This window comes from Chanodichthys erythropterus, chromosome 22, assembly GCF_024489055.1.
Source record: "Chanodichthys erythropterus isolate Z2021 chromosome 22, ASM2448905v1, whole genome shotgun sequence".
NCBI lineage: Eukaryota > Metazoa > Chordata > Actinopteri > Cypriniformes > Xenocyprididae > Chanodichthys > Chanodichthys erythropterus.
Genome location: NC_090242.1, coordinates 2,507,532 through 2,525,413, shown reverse-complemented (window position 1 = coordinate 2,525,413; position 17,882 = coordinate 2,507,532). Strand labels below are relative to the sequence as shown.

The window sequence follows — 17,882 nt, the reverse complement described above, 5'->3', positions numbered from 1 at the left end:
CATTTTACAAAAAAAAAAAAGCCTTTCTTGGACAAAATTTCTCAATCATTTTATGATTTTGGGGATTTGAATCTGGAAATTTCAGCATTGAACAGTCTTCAAAATTTTCTTAGAGATTTGTACATCTCTAAAGTTAAATTGGTTAAATTTTAAGTGCTGTCAATACAGTGGTAGAAAAGTGTCTATCCAAACACACTGTACACAAAAATGTATGTGTACACTTCACCATTTGAACACTGTTGAGATCATCCTGGAAAATATGAGCAGAGACGTGTCAAAATATTATAAAATCACCTCTGAGATGTAAAACACGCCTCATTAGTCCTGAAATGGGCATTCACTGCCAAATAGCTATGAAATTAAGACATTAAGACTTCTGCATGGTACTATATTAATCAAATTAATATGATATGATGGTAATTACGTTTTGTCTAGAGAATGAATATTGTGTGGAAAGAGACAAGGATGTGCAATCTCAATTTCTAACGCATTCTCCCGTGATGTCAACATTGATATGCGCCGTCCTTTGGCATCTGAGGACACTAAATATTTAATTCCGTTCCAGCCCTGACACATCGGCCATCCTGCAATCTGAGGTGACATAAATCAGCAAAACATCCAGCTGCTCATCTGCATCTGCACTCTGCACAGTCCTGATCTCCACAGGCCCCTTGAGAACCTGATGCCCTTCACACCATCTTACTCCAGTCTAACACTCCCTTTACAGGAAGCCTCAGAATCTTGACAAAAACAAGTAGCATGAGTTGAACGCATCACCCCACAGTTCACATAAACATCACATTTCATCTGCATAAATCTGCATTGCAAAATCATTTTAGTCACAGTTAGAGATCAGGCCCCAGGCCTACACTGTGAAAATGTTTTGTCAGGTTACCTAAATATGTGCTTCCTGTGGTAACAGCTAAATTAAGGGGTTTAATTCAAGTCAAAATTTTGTTTAATATGACTGAATCAATCAGACGGTGTCCCGGATGGGACGTTTAACTAAAATGAAGTCATTAACATTCTTTGTGTGGTGGAATTTAATTATTATCGGAGCTCAACAAGTATAAAATATCACCCGCAAATAAATATACCATCACTACAAAGGAACAGAGGAGGACTGTTGAGGCAAGCAAGAGGCAAAAGCATCTTTAATAAATATAGATTAATAGAATCTGTGTTTTTGTATGAGTTAGCAACCCAGAGTGAGATAAGTGAAGAGCTCTGTTATTGTGCAAAAAAAAAAATTATATACACTATTTTTTTTAAGTCTCACACTCACTAAGGCTGTATTTATTTGATCACAGTAAACAGTAATATTGTGAAATATTATTATTATTACAATGTTGAATGCTTAATATTTTTATTAATAATTATTGAATTTAATAATTAAATAATATTTATAATTATTATTTATTATGATTTATTGAAATATAAATACTTTTATTCAGCAAGTATGCATTAAAGTAATAGTAAAGAATTTTATACAAAGTATTTCTATTTCAAATAAATGTTTTTTTCTTTTTTAACTCATTATTAATCAAGAATCCTGGAAAAAAAATTCAATAATTGAGCATATTAGAATGATTTCTGAAGGATCATGTGACATTGCAAACTGGTTGCTGAAAAAAGGCTAATCTCATAAATATTAATTACCTGAAGTGAGTGAAAAGTGCAGGAAAGTTACCTAGAATTTTCAGCATGGTCTAATATTCATGAGATTTCCATGTCAACATCACAAACAGTCGATTGCGTCTCCCTCACTTCAAAACGCCACTGGGACATACCCAAAATTAAAATGACATGAATAGCACTCAAAACATGGAGTTCTGCTGCCAAATAACTTGTTCTCCAATTTATTACTATTTCAGATGATGACAGTTTGGAGAACAGGACCCTGTCCATCTTTAATGCATTGGAAAATCACACACACACACACACACACACACACACACACACACACACACACACACACACACACACACACACACACACACGCACACACACGCACACACACGCACGCACACGCACGCACACGCGCACACGCAACCATGACTTATCACAGGTGATGAGGATTACTACAGCCATAAATGGAAACCCTCTGCGTGTCTGGAGATGTAACGCATGAAGAAAATAACAACAATAAAAATAAATAAATAAATAAATAAATAAAAACAAAAATAAGGATTCTAAAATGTTTGGTGAAGCGTGAAAAGAGGTACTAACAGACAGAATTCACCACTTGTTATTTGCAGTTTTATTTAAACGACAGCTTCTTCAGAGCACAAATGAAGATTTTTATTTTTTATGAAAATCTAAGCAATTTCTGCCCCTCCATAGACTACGCAACTTTGACACTTCAAAAAGTTCATAAAGAGATTGTAAAACTAATCCATTTGAATTGAGCGGATTAGTCCAAATATTCTGAAGAGACACAATCACTTTATAAGATGAACAGATTTAATTTAGGCTTTTATTCACATGTAATCAACTCACACATCAGTTGATGTAAACGGAAGTTCAAGCATATTTGCTTGACGCGTGCAGAACCAATGAGGTTCATTCTTATGTTACGCAGAATGTTTGTGCTTCTGGAAGTGGTTTGCTCTCATGTGCCATTCAGGTTTGATTGAGCTTCTGTTCGCTGATCAAATTTTATATGTGAATAAGAGCCTAAATTAAATCTGTTCATCATATAAAGCAATTCTGTCTCTTCAGAAAATGTGGACTAAACCACTCAATTCATATGGATTATCTCTTTATGAACTTTTGGAAGCATCAAAGTGGTAGTTGCGTAGCTGTCAATGGAGGAACAGAAATCGCTCACATGACTGAAAACACTAAAAGCACTCATAAATTTTATCAATAAGTGGAAATTGGCTATTTTGCTTTTTCAGAGCAGTTTCATTCTTTGGGGTTGAAAAGCAAAGTTGAAGCAACATCACGGAATCTGACGTAGAAGTATCCGGAGTGTGTGATTGGCTGCCGGGGCTGGAGAGCACATAGAGTATAAAAACATGGACCCTTAGATTTCTGAAGAGCATTTTTGAAGCCCAAAGTGGGTGGAGCCAGCCGTCGCCATCTTGGCAGCACATCACCACGTGTCACACTCAGATGACCAAAAATGGGCAAAGAAACGGGACGTGGGGGGAGTTGAGGTGCATGGTTGCTGAAACCATGCCTGCCTAGCTCGACGTGATCAAGTTAGCTCAGGAGCAATCTATCTATCTTAGATACTATCTAAAATAGTAATAAAGATAAAAAAAAATGATACATCATTTGAAAGTTCTAAGGGTTTACTGTCAATCTACAATGTCTGTTTTAATAATAATAACAACAATTCATTACATATGTATAGCACTTTTCTGGGTACTCAAAGCGCTTTACATATGGAAGGGGGAATCTCCTCCACCACAGCATCCATGTGCAGCATCCACCTTGAAGATGCAACGGCAGCCAAATTGCGGCAGAACGCCCACCACACACCAGCTTATTGGTGGAGAGGAGACAGAGTGATGAAGCCATGGGGATGATTAGAAGGCCATGATGGAAAGAAGCCAATAGGAAAACTGGGCCAGGAAGTCGGGGTTACACCCCTACTCCTTTTCGAAGGACATCCTGGGATTTTTAATGACCCCAGAGAGTCAGGACCTCGGTTTAATGTCTCATCCGAAGGACAGTACTTTTTGACAGTATAGCGTCCCCATCACTATAGTGGGGCATTACGGACCCACACAGACCACAGGGAGAGCACCCCTTGCTGGCCTCACTAACACCTGTTCCAGCAGCAGCCTACTTTTCCCAAGAGGTCTCCCATCCAGGTACTAACCAGGCTCAGCCCTGCTTAGCTTCAGTGAGCAACCAGTCGTGGGCTACAGGGTGATATGGATGCTTACGATACAGATGCTCCAGCAACAGTAATATTGTAATTTGTGTCGGGTGTGCAAATGACAACGCGCAAAATCAAAACAGGACTTTTGTAATTAAATAGAGATCGCAAGATGAATCCATAAGATGTCCATAGGCATCCACTGAAAACATCCACAACAGCAGTTAAATCCATGAAATATTGATATATTGTCCAATGTTTGAGTCAAATTTCTTCTGGATGATCTGCTCTCTATCATCGTTCTTCAAGAAATTATGCAATCTGAGCACCGAGAAACTGTATATGATCGCATACATTGGACTCTCACAAACAAATAAGCCTGCGTCCAACATATATTTTTCAAAATACTGCAGCAGTTTTAGTTATAATATCCAAGCAATGCTGTCAGATTTTGTGGTGTCTTTAGAGGCATATTCTCCAGCCATTGTCATTGTAAATCAAACTTGTCAAGACTAATATATATGTATTGTTTTTTTTTTGTTGTTTTGTTTTTTTAATGAGTTATTAGTATTTTGTTTGTTTGTTTGTTTTTTACTTTTGAGTGTGTAGCAGAAGAGAAAGCGATTTTGGGACACTACTACCAACTGCTTTGTGCATCCTGTCACCATAAACTGGCCTGTCACATTCTGTCATGTTCTCATATACACACTATACATTCCAGCTCATTTAATTTACACACATTCAAGAAAATGATTATTAAAATAAAATTATGTACTTCCACAACAATCTTAGGTAAAATGTTTTCCAGTCCAAATGTTTTTAATTAGCAAACATGAACAGACAGCAACAGATTTCCAGCTCCTCTGCACCCCCCAGTACCAATCATGTAAGGATGTAAATCCTACAAAGTACTAAATCACTGTACAAATGTTACATGAAAGTTTGGGAAGTTTGTTTATAGAGGGCATTGCGTTGCTGTGTGGTTTGGGGTCCTATGACATTTCTGCCCCAGGGCCCCTCCTTTGATCGGCCCTGCTGTACATCCAATTAATCAAGACCCAAAGCACAGTAGGAGAAAGTTGAAAAGATCAGTAAACACATGAAGGGAGGGAAGGCAGTTGGCCTCAGAGAACTGACTCTATGTGTGAAAACCTGAACAGATCGACCACTGAGAGGCAAATGAATACAGTAGTCTGCTTGGCTGAAGCTCAGAAAATACACAGATAGAATTGGCAGATCACTATGAAGGAGACCCTTTATTTCTGCTCACTTCTAAGTCAGTCAAAGAATCGATGCCCAGCAGCGGTAATAAAGCCCAGAGTAAAAGACTGCACTTACTATAGTGAAGTTCATAACTTTGAGGATCCAGATGGTGAGAGCAAGGTTGACCACTATGAGGATCATGAGGAGGAGGACAAAGAAGTAAAGGCAACGTTTCCGCCAGCCGTAGATCCCCACTTTATACACTTGCGGTTTTTCAGTACTCTGGACATTGTTCCTATGAGGGCACTGTTCCTGGGTCATCTGCAAGAAAACACAAAACATTAATTATGGTAATTGAAGATTTTGTTAGAGGCATTGAAACATGATTTAGGGGTCAATACTAATGTAATGCAATTCATACATAAAATTACTTAAATATGCCACTTTATTTTTTCACTTTTGTTGGTGTGACCAACAAAGTCATGTGATCCAAACATGCAGAACACAACAGGAAATTATAATATAGAGAGCAGGGCTGTATTTCCCAAAACCTTCTTAACTCACGTCGTTCTTAAATTGTATACCTTAAGCTGTACCTTAACGTGAAAATATGTGTTTCCCGAAATGTTCTTAGTTAAGTCATTTGTTCGTAAGGTTGGTCTTGAGCACTCTTAGCTATACCTTATCACTGTTGACAGTCTATACGAATATAATTCTAAAGTTGTAATACACAAAGTGTTCAATTAGGATAATGACAAAGAATAAAATTCAAACATTCAAACATAAGGTTTATTTTAGGTTTCAGACACTTAAACACACATTTGAATGAAGTACCAGATTACAAAAAGAAAAAAAAAAAAACAAAAAAAAAAAACAAGACATTTATAGTTTGTTAAAATCAAATTCCATACACAGATGTAAATGGAAGATGCAATAATAACGCTTTTGATTGCAAACTAATTGCGCGTCAAAACATATTCACTTCCACATATTTTACAATCGGAATATATATTATAAAATTGATGATATAGTTAACTTTTTTTTTTATATATATATTTTGAATAACAAAGAAAAAAACTAAATTAACACGTTACCTATCTGTCAGCTGCACGATGAGTCTCCACGGAAACAAATTCTAAAATAATGTTTATTAAGATAATGATAAAGATAAAATAACAGTCGCCTTAAACTCACGCTGGGGCTCAGCTAGAATATAGAGCTCTCAGAAAATAGATAAATTACAATATACATTTAGTTTGCAATTTGGATTACTTTTATAAGATCCCATGAGTCCTAATAAATGCAATTTCTACTTCTGAAGTGCTTCTTTTATAAAGATCAGCACTTACTCACATAACGCATTGAAGCAGCTCCTTTATAGAGTAAATTATTGATTCTCACGCCATCAATATAAACCAATTCAGCACCACCTCCACGGACAGCACCTGGTAACATCACACTTAAGAAGATATACCTTAAGCAACCTCCTAAGGTATAGTTCGGGGAACACACCTAGAAAAGCTATATCTTCAGTTAAGGTATAACTTTAGAGTCTTTGTAGCGCTAAGAGACAACGTTGTCAGGAAATCAAGCCCTGGGCTGGGTTTCCCGATAACGTTGTCTCTTAGCGTGCTATGAAGACTCTAAAGGTAGACCTTAACTGAAGATGTACCGTTTCTAGGCATGTTCCCCGAACTATCCCTTAGGAGGTTGCTTAAGGTATATCTTCTTAAGTGCCACGTTACCAGGTGCTGTCCGTGGTGGCGGCGCTGAATTGGTTGATATCGATGGCTCGAGAATTGATAATTCACTCTATACAGTCGCTGCTTCACTGCGTTATGTGAGAAATCAGTGTACTTTATAAAAATAAGCACTTCAGAAGTAGAAATTGCATTTATCAGGACTCATGGTATGTTATAAAAGTAATCTAAATTGCAAACTAAATCTATATTGTAATTTATATATTCTGGGGGCGTGGAGCTCCCATCAGCGTGAGTTTAAGGCGACCTTTATTTAGAATAAAGTTTTAATTCCTTGGAGACGCGTCATGCAGCTGACAGACATGTAGGTATCTCGTTTATATCGTTTTTTTTTTTTTTTTTTTTTAAATATTCACAAACTTGTTAACTATATCATGAATTTACGATTGTAAAATATGTGGAAGTGAATGTGTTTTGTCACGCGATGAGTTTGCACGGCAGTTAGAGCTGTCGGATAGCCTATACGAAATCTTCCCCGAAATACATAAAAATAAACCTATGTGGCCGGTGAACTGGGAGAAGAATGGAGTAAACTTGTTTCATAAACAATGTGTATCTGATATGAATAAAACATATAAAATATGAAAAAAGGGTTATTGTTGCAGCTTCCGTAGACATCAGTGTAATTTGAATTTAACAAACTATAAATGTCTTTTTTTATGCAGTAGCCTACTTAATTCAAATGTGTATTTAAATGTCTGAAACCTAAAATAAAGCGCGATGAGGTTAAAAACACCGAATAGTTGTGATAAAGTTACATGACAAGCGCAGAGCGCGCGTCTGTCTCTGGATCAGCGCTAAAGCACATTTGAATTTAGCAGTGAATTTTTTTTGCATTTTATTCTTTGCCATAATCCTAATCGAACACTGGGTGTATTACAGCTTCAGAATTATATTCGTATTGACTATAAACAGTGGTAAGGTATAGCTAAGAGTGGTCCAGACCAACCTTACGAAAGTACGACTTACAGAAGGTATACTTAACTAAGAACGTTTCGGGAAACACGTATTAACGTAAAGGTACAGCTTAAGGTATAATTTAAGAACGACGTAGAGTTAAGAAGGTTTCGGGAAACCCATCCCTGGTAAATAAGTAAAGGTTAATTAATGTCATATAATTTGACATTTTTACAACAGGACAATGTTAGTTCAGGTTGTACAATGTGATGTGGTGCATCTCCCAAAAAACTAATGATCTTGAAAAGTATAAATAAAAAAATATAATATTTTGAAAATGATTATTAAAGGATTAGTTCACTTTCAAATAAAATGTTCCTGATAATTTACTCACCTCCATGTCATCCAAGATGTTTTTCTTCAGTTGAAAAGAAATTAAGGTTTTTGATGAAAACATTCCAGGATTATTCTCCTTATAGTGGACTTCAATGGCCTCCAAATGGCTGAAGGTCAAAATTACTGTTTCAGTGCAGCTTCAAAGGGCTTTAAACGATACCAGATGAGGAATAAGGGTCTTATCTAGAGAAACCATCAGTCATTTTCGAAAAAAAAAAAAAAATGTAAATGTATATGCTTTATATAAACAAATGATCACCTTCCAAATGCTTCCGCCAAAACCGCACTTTCGTATCCTTCAAAAAGCTTATGCTGTATGTCCTACGCCTTCCCTATCTACTTACAGAGAAAAAAAAAAAAGGCGCTGAGTTTGTTCATTTGTTGAAACTGTAATTTTGACCTTCAATGGTTAAGAGGCCATTGAATTCCACTATAAGGAGAAAATCCTGGAATGTTTTCATCAAAAAACCTTAATTTCTTTTCGACTGAAGAAAGAGGGACATGGACATCTTGGATGGCATGGGGGTGAGTAAATTATCAGGAAAATTTCATTTGAAAGTGAACTAATCCTTTAAGATGTATGCCCTCACATGTATTCAAGGTGTAAGCTAAATATATTACATTTTACTTTAAATTAAACTTAATAAAAATATAATTAAATAAAATTTACTGAAAGTGGTGAAAAAAGTTTTCAAAACCAACATGAATACAAATATTACATTTCTGAGTACCAGGCTTATATGTTTTAGATTTTGAAAAGATTTAGATGTCATTGACACTAAAAGTTGGTTGGCAATCCAATAAGCCCATTGAGTCTCTGGTTCTGGCCCTTTAAAGCTTGAATAATTTATGCTGATTCTAATAGTCTGGTTACAAAAAAGGAAAAGACACTGTACATTTCAAAAGCCATAATAGTAGATTAATATCTCTGTGCAGAATGCAATTTACTGTCGACAGTGTTTTGAGCAGCACCCTTTGTTGGCAGAGTCAATCGCATTTGACAAGCACACACATTCAGGCAGCACTGAAACAAATGACTTCAGACAGCTCAGTGAAAGTTCCAACATACAGGAACGCGCAATGAAATATTCAATAACTTTTCCTTTCTCCATATCATAGGATTTTACTACCCATTCTGCCCTTATCATCAACTCCTCATATTGTATAATCATCAGCATTTAAGCACGCAATCTGTCATGATTTTGCTCTTCAAAGGGAATCGCAAAGAACACGCCAGGCTTATTGTCATTAAAGTAGGCCCTGAGTTCAATTGTATTTGAGCGGTGGGGAATTTGATCATCTGCAATAGGTTTGAGTACCACTGCCATATTTAGCATCCTCTCTGTCTTGTTGGAAGTATAAATGGAGGAGTAAATGTGTACACTGCAGTACAGGACAATGGAAAATAATGCTTTGAGAGACAGTGCTTTTGGGATAGTCTGTCACTTTTGCCCTATTTATAATGAAATCATTCACTCAGACAGCCATCTACACTGGTTACAAAATAAATGGAAGTCAATAAAGGGAAATCAGTGGGAAGTTTATCGCTGCTCAGCCAGCGTGGAAACACTGACTGTGGGATATTCCGATATGAGTTTGACCCAGTCAGTGGAAAAGTTTGCCATGTTTTTGTTTTTTGTTTTTTCCACTGCCCTCTAAAACCTTCATTTTATCTCTAGGCAAGCAAATACTACCAGTTTCACAAAGGCCTATGATTCAGAACACAGAAGGGTGAAGAATAAACAGTAGGCCTACTATCCAGTTTTTATTATTATTTTGCTAAACACCAATTACTGAGATATAAAAAAATGTAAGTATTATGGAATAATTTTGGATTAATCTGTTTTATATGAGGTATTCACATATGTTTCAACCATTCCTTACAGACAGGGCCTAAAATTACAGACAGGGCCACCACGCGCCAAATCGTTGTTGTCAAGTATATGAAACTGACGTCCAATGCTGCATCATCACTAAAGTTTAAACCTATCCACTTTAAATATTCAAGCGCTAGAACACACACAAGGGAATTTGTTACTTACACGCTATGTGGGAAGTTCAACATCAGAAACATCCAAAGCGTTTGACAAACAAAAACGCTAATGTCGAAAAATGCCCGTCTCGGGGGAGTATTCTAGTAAACAGGCAGTTATATCTTCAGTTGGAAATAAAATTAATGATCCGTGCATGTGCATTCTCTCTTAAAGTGACAGCATCCTATTAATCCCGCTGCTGTGCTGTCTGAGTTTTGAATGTTAACCAAACAACAAAGGGAAAAACAAATCACTAACTGCTACTGAACTTTAAAAAGTATATGAAGACTATGCAGTTGTTATTTATTTTATTAGCCTAGGCTACTTTATTAAATTTCTGTACCTGAAAACTACTGATAGATCTGCATCAAAAAAGCCCTGCTTATTTAATTTTTATCTTTGTTGCATTGCATATGTGCTGGTCATATAATTAGAATATCATCAAATTCCATTTCACTAATTCCATTCAAAAAGTGAAACTTGTATATTATATTCATTCATTACACACAGACTGATACATTTCAAATGTTTATTTCTTTTAATTTTGATGATTATAACTGACAACTAAGGAAAATCCCAAATTCAGTATCTCAGAAAATTAGAATATTGTGAAAAGGTTCAATATTGAAGACACCTGGTGTCACACTCTAATCAGCTAATTAACTCAAAACACCTGCAAAGGCCTTTAAATGGTCTCTCAGTCTAGTTCTGTAGGCTACACAATCATGGGGAAGACTGCTGACTTGACATTTGTCCAAAAGATGACCATTGACACCTTGCACAAGGAGGGGAAGACACAAAAGGTCATTGCAAAAGAGGCTGGCTGTTCACAGAGCTCTGTGTCCAAGCACATTAATAGAGAGCCGAAGTGAAGGAAAATATGTGGTAGAAAAAAAAGTGTACAAGCAATAGGGATAACCGCACCCTGGAGAGGATTGTGAAACAAAACCCATTCAAAAATGTGGGAGAGATTCACAAAGAGTGGACTGCAACTGGAGTCAGTGTTTCAAGAACCACTACGCACAGATGTATGCAATACATGGGTTTCAGCTGTCGCATTCCTTGTGTCAAGCCACTCTTGAACAACAGACAGCATCAGAAGCGTCTCGCCTGGGCTAAAGACAAAAAGGACTGGACTGCTGCTGAGTGGTCCAAAGTTATGTTCTCTGATGAAAGTAAATTTTGCATTTCCTTTGGAAATCAGGGTCTCAGAATCTGGAGGAAGAGAGGAGAGGCACACAATCCACGTTGCTTGAGGTCCAGTGTAAAGTTTCCACAGTCAGTGATGGTTTGGGGTGCCATGTCATCTGCTGGTGTTGGTCCAAGGTTTTCTGAGGTCCAAGGTCAATGTAGCCGTATACCAGGAAGTTTTAGAGCACTTCATGCTTCCTGCTGCTGACCAACTTTATCCAACAGGACTTGGCACCTGCAGACAGTGCCAAAGCTACCAGTACCTGGTTTAAGGACCATGGTATCCCTGTTCTTAATTACCCCATAGATAATCTATGGTGTATTGTGAAGAGGAAGATGCGATATGCCAGACCCAACAATGCAGAAGAGCTGAAGGCCACTATCAGAGCAACCTGGGCTCTCATAACCCCTGAGCAGTGCCACAGACTGATCGACTCCATGCCACGCCGCATTGCTGCAGTTATTCAGGCAAAATGAGCCCCAACTAAGAATTGAGTGCTGTACATGCTAATACTTTTCATGTTCATACTTTTCATTTGGCCAAGATTTCTAAAAATCCTTTCTTTGTATTGTTCTTAAGTAATTTTCTAATTTTCTGAGATACTGAATTTGGGATTTTCCTTAGTTGTCAGTTATAATCATCACAATTAAAATAAATAAACATTTTAAATATATCAGTCTGTGTGTAATGAATGAATATAATATACAAGTTTCACTTTTTGAATGGAATTAGTGAAATAAATCAACTTTTTGATGATATTCTAATTATATGACCCTGTATATATTTGTGCTATTGCTTGTAATTTGATCATTTGTTCTTATTTTATGATTGACTGTTTACTTGTCTTTAAAAATGCAGGCTATTAAAATTATATTTAGCAAGTTGTTTTAGCTGTGGTAGGCCTATTGAAATGGGAATAAAGGATTGTGAATTTTCACTAGTATCTAAAATATTGGTGTCATAAATGCCTGTTTGTGTTTCATGGCTGGTAAAAAAGTTAGTTTTAGGCCCTGCTTACAGGTGTGATTCTCAAACCATCATATTCATACAACCATTTACTGCATCCGAAATTGAATGTTTAATTACTAAATAGTCAGCAAAAAAAAAAGTACAAAGAATTGTATGTCAGAATACATAGTTTTCAAAAAACAGTATAGGCAAAAAGTGCACAGATTTTTCGCCTAATCTACTACTTCTGCCGAGATTCTCCAGTGCACATTTGATGGACACTTTACTATCCCTTGAGGCCATAGGAAAGATTTCATGAAAAGAACTATGCAGGGATGACATATTTTATAGGTCAAACCACGGAAAAGAGCACTTTAGCACTTCTGGTTCTAAAGTCAATGGGTTTTTTGGTTAAATGCTTGAAATAAGGTCAGTGGTTAACACAAGCTCAAGAACAAACCCACTGATTATCTCATAAATGATAAATATAAAACCTTATATATTGCTTTAAAAACAAACAAACAAACAAACAAACAAACAAACAAACAAACAGGTAAAATAAAATAAAAGATTTTCCTCCTAGAACAGCTAAGCTTATGCTCCATTTATTGAAAATGACTGATGTAAATGGCCCGGTGTCTCCACAATTAAAGATAAAAACCTCTTAACATCATTGTGATATTTTCAAAATATGTACATAAATAATTACACGTCCTGCGGCTATTCTGATGTTCAGTGCATCTGTAGGAATGAGGTTTCTGAGCCTTTCAAAGATTTAACCGAAATGAGAAGTGGTGGAGTGATTAATGGGACTCAATGAGGAAAAACAACATAATTCATTTGCTAATACTCCTCTGCAGGGGGAAAGGCAAACCATTGTGCATTACTTTAACCAGCAGGAGGAAGATGTGCTTCCTACATCTGAGTAAAACAAATAAAGCTATTTTATAGAAAATATTTGGTTTATGGGTCAATGTCATATAAGAGTGAAAACAATAAAGAAAATGAAATAAAAAAAGGAAAAATATAACTCTTAGAAATGTACTCTTTGTACATGTTTTTTTGTTCAATTTTCAAGAAAGGTTTAAATGAAATGGCTATATATATAAATGGCTTCTCGATTGTATTAGATTTTCATTTTGATGAACCAATATCAATTCTTACATCCCAAGTATCTATCTTTTAGTTTTCAATTGATGCGTAAACAACACTCCACCAAACATTGTTTGTAGCGCACCTACCATCCAAAAAATCAAAGTAAGATATGTGCTTTGTTACTTCTGATATGAACAAGTCAAAGCTTTCAAATTTTGTCATTTAAACAATAAATACTGTGTTTTGGCATTCTTTAATGTGGCGTGACCAGTCTTGGGAAAAGTTGCTTTTAAAAGTAATATGTTACAATATTCAATTACGCTAAAAAGTAATTGCTAAGTTACTTTTTATGGAAAGTAATAGGTTGCATTACTTTTGCATTACTTTTTTTAAAGCCAAACATCTCTTCAGCTTTATTACTAGATATACCACCAAATAAACATGAATGAACACCAGAAGGCATGTTGAAATATACAGTACAACTCAACGAAATATAATTTGTCTTGTGTATTCGCTCAATCAGTGTTTTAAACACTGAAAGATGTCAACAAAACAGCTTGTAAATGTTGTCATGTACCTTTACCTCAGAAAAGACAATATTTGATTTAGTGTTGTAGTCAAGACAACCTTGACCGAAACCAAGTCAAGACCAGAGTGTGTTGAGACCAAGACACGATCAAGGGCGAGACAAAGTCAGGACCAAAACTAGATCAACACTCATAAAATTCATCTGAAAGATAGACATGTACTGTCATTTAATGTCATCTGGTGTAACAATATATTAATAACACACAGTGTGTGTATTGTGTATTATAATATATGTAGTTATTGGAATAGGAGGGGGGTGGGTTTCTGAATGAACCTGAAATTTATAAGACTTATTGACCTTGACACAGTCATGAGGATCTGCTTTATGATATATTTTTGTTGGGTTGCACCACAAGTCTTTTAAATGTTAAGCAGTGAAGCAGTTTTGTTTTTTTTTTTAAAAAAAACAATCCTTTAAGAAATAATGATAGATTATGCCAAACTACTTTTTTTCATGCATTTCATTCTTTTAATTTTAGTGTTTTTTCTTTATTCTGATATCAAGACAGTTGTATAATCCTGACAGTTTTGACTTTATTGATAAATATCAGAATGACTTTCAATCAGAAATTAATCTTTGCATGTGTAAATTGCATTTGTAATATATTTTTGAACAAATTAATAGATCACACAATGCAATTATACAGCAATGCAGAAACTATCATTGCATTTGTTCCAGTCCATCTTAATCTTAATGTTGAATGTTTTAACCTTTTTTCTAAATTGTACAGTAATAAGCTAAGAATTTCTTAATCATCTGGAAGATCAATTACATTCCTGCAAAGTGTCCTTGGTATGCTGAAAACAACAGCCAGGCTTCTACCGACCACAATAAAATATACCCTGCAATTAAAAGAAGACTAAAAAAGAAAGCTGTCTTTCCTATTTCTGAAGATATTCCTGGGCTCACACAACTGTAAATGGAGTTGCTGAAGGACAGGTCAGGTGATGTGAAAGCACTACTCTACACTGCTGGTTCCTCGGGGAGAAGCTGAGTCTGAGATGGCAAGTTACTCATCTGTGAACTGAAGTGTTAGTGTCCTGCCCTTGTCAGTGGGAAACACTACAGATGTTGTCCGTATCGTAACAGGGACTGTTAAAGTGGAAAAGGACTTACAGCTAAAGATCAAGAACTATTGATCTAAAAACCCTTAAATAGAGCAAAATACACTAAACCCCTCTAAGAATATTACTGTAATTTATCCAAACCTTTCTTTCCAACACACAAAATCAAGTTTATTGTGGTCTCCAAAGACCTATACACCAATTTTTTTTTTTTTTTTTTTTTTCATGATTGTATTTTCTGCGCTCAAAAGATAAAAATTAAATTCAGTGGTGGACAGAGGTTCTACACTCTCTGCTTTTATTAAAATTAAACATTTTCTTAAAGGCATGGTTCACCCCAAAAAATGAAAATTCTGTCATCATTTACTCACTCTCAAGTTGTTCCAAACCTGTGTGGATTTCTTTCTTCTGCTGAATACAAAAGTAGATTTTTTGAAGAATGTCAGTAAATAAACAGTTGATGTACCCCACTGATTTCAAAATCTATTCTTTGTTCTACTCTGATATTCTACTTCTTATGTTCTTATATTCTACTCTTCTTTTGATTGTGTTCAGCAGAAGAAAGTTCACACAGGTTTGGAAAAACTTGAGGGTGAGTAAATGATGACAGAATTTTCACTTATGGGTGAACTGTCCCTTTAATATTATTTATATTAAAGGAACGCTCGCACACACACAGCTGCTCTCGGCAAAGCATTGCAACGGACAGCGTTAAGCTACCAGATATCTCAAAGCACATAACATTACAATAATAATGAATGTAAACAGCTTAGAGAGCTTGTACCTGACTGCTGCAGATGAATTTCGGTGTTGATAATTCCGAGTCTGAGGACGTGAACGGCTGCTGTTTGTTAGCGGAATCACATATTGCACCTTTAACAGGCAACTTTTGATTTGAATAATGTTGAAATTAACATCAGATTGAGAAATGCCGTAGAGGTATGTTTCATTGTTAGTTCATGTTAAATAACTATCTAAACACTATTAGCAAAATGTCTTATTATAAGAAAGAAAGAAAAAAAAAAGAGTACACACAAGATGAATCATTAACAATATGACCAGTAACATACATTAAGAAAACAAATAGGGTCAATTTTGATTTCACACCAGCTTTAAATATGCTGAGACCACAAAAAACAAGGTCTGCGGGGCACAGCATGAATTCTACACTAACAGTTGTTTTCGAGGCTCAGTGTGGAGCATTGAGGCTCAGGATTTAAGACTAAATCCTGCTTTTATAACAAATGTCATATGTACCCTTTGTTCTTATTGTGAATCTGGCAGGTTGCAGCGCTTGAGATTTTAGAGAGGATGATGCTTACTGTTGGCTCTAAAAAAAGGGAGGATTGTCAGAAAGCTTCAGAATATGAAACACCTGCTTGTAGTTTAGCCTCCTTCCCTGGTGCCTGCATTTATTGGCAGCTCACTAGAAGAGTTGTGGGCCCATTCTGTCACCTTCAAGAGCACTGCTCTTATACCCTCATCCATTCCTCAGTTTCTCTACATCGCTTAGAGCCAAAAGCTAATACATGAACCATTTACTTTGGTTTTTAAAAAAGCAAAAAGTGTATTTGTTTGTTTGTACATTCAGCATTACAGCGATTTTGTCACAGAGACTCATGAGGCCACTTGTTTTCTCTGAGCTACAAAGCAATAATCTGTACAGTCTTGTGATTGCGCCTTCACGGTAGACTCTGCTGTGATCCCTACAAAATATCATCATAACCATATCAATATGGGGTGAAAGAGACCATTCTGTCTTGTTTATTTGATGTTATAAAGAGAGGCAGAAAATTACCCAATGGCCTATAAAGTTCCTTCTATCCTCAAAAACAAGGAAAGCAAAACTCCAAGCAAAAAAAGTTGACTTTCGTAACTGTAGGTTCATTCAAATTTAAGAATCAAAGTAAAAGTTACACTACCGGGATCTGTAAGACTTTTAAAAAATCTTTTGAAAGAAGTATATTATGCTTACCAATGCTGCATTTATTTAATAATAATAATAATTAAAAAAAAAGTAATTGATGCACAAAAAACATTGGAAATTTGGTTGGAAATTGTGCTGCTTTTTTTTTTTTTTTGTGAAAATCATGATATATTTTGTTTTTCAGGATTATTTGATGATTAAAACTTTCAAAAGAACAACATCTATTTTAAATAGAAATCTTTTTGTAATTATAAATATCTACACTCAATTTTGATCAATTCAATGTGTCCTTACTGTATAAAAGTTTCTATTTCGTAAAAAAAAAAAAAAAAAAAAAAAAAAAGTACTGACTTCAGATTTTTAAATGATAGTGTAACTGATAAAAATATATAAATGCCTTAAATGCATAAATGTTTCACCAATCATTATTACATATATGGGTCTTTTTGCTGACCCGGATCTATATCTAACACAGATGGATCTCTTCCGTGATAATATAAAACTCTCCTGATATTAGAGTAACAATTGCAGAAGAATAAAATAAAGCATATTTTGTTACCCTTTGGAGCTTGGAAGGGTTCAGTTTGAGCAGATGTTCTATATCATCATCACTGTCCTTGTCAGAGCATAATTCCCAGTACATTCAGCATCTACAAAATCAATATTTTGATATCTGACTGCTTCTTCACCAGATCCATTATCAAGTGACAGTGGCGTTAATATTTGATTGCATTCAGTACTTGCTCTGCAGTAAATTGCTGAGCCATTTCAAGTTTTGCTGAAGATATTTCCTATTCTTTTGTTTTCTGCCTGCAGTGACTATGAGTGAAACGTCACTTTATGTATCAGACATTGCCACCTTGTGGAATAAAGGTGAACTGCACTTATTCAGTCATCAAAGATTGAAGTATTGTTGTGCCCAAAAAAAAAAAAAAAAACACTGTTA

The 17,882-nt window shown here is 35.6% G+C and overlaps 1 protein-coding gene across 3 annotated transcripts in view; it reads right to left on the bottom strand.

Annotated features, from left to right (window-relative positions):
* The window catches only part of sgcd (sarcoglycan, delta (dystrophin-associated glycoprotein)), a 271,970-nt gene that overhangs the window by 99,646 nt on the left and 154,442 nt on the right, over window positions 1-17,882 (bottom strand). For all 3 annotated transcript variants that reach the window (XM_067376295.1, XM_067376296.1, XM_067376294.1), the window contains exon 2: window positions 5,171-5,356. In XM_067376295.1, the coding sequence (XP_067232396.1) occupies window positions 5,171-5,356 (186 nt within the window). The remainder of the gene's footprint in view (window positions 1-5,170; window positions 5,357-17,882) is intronic.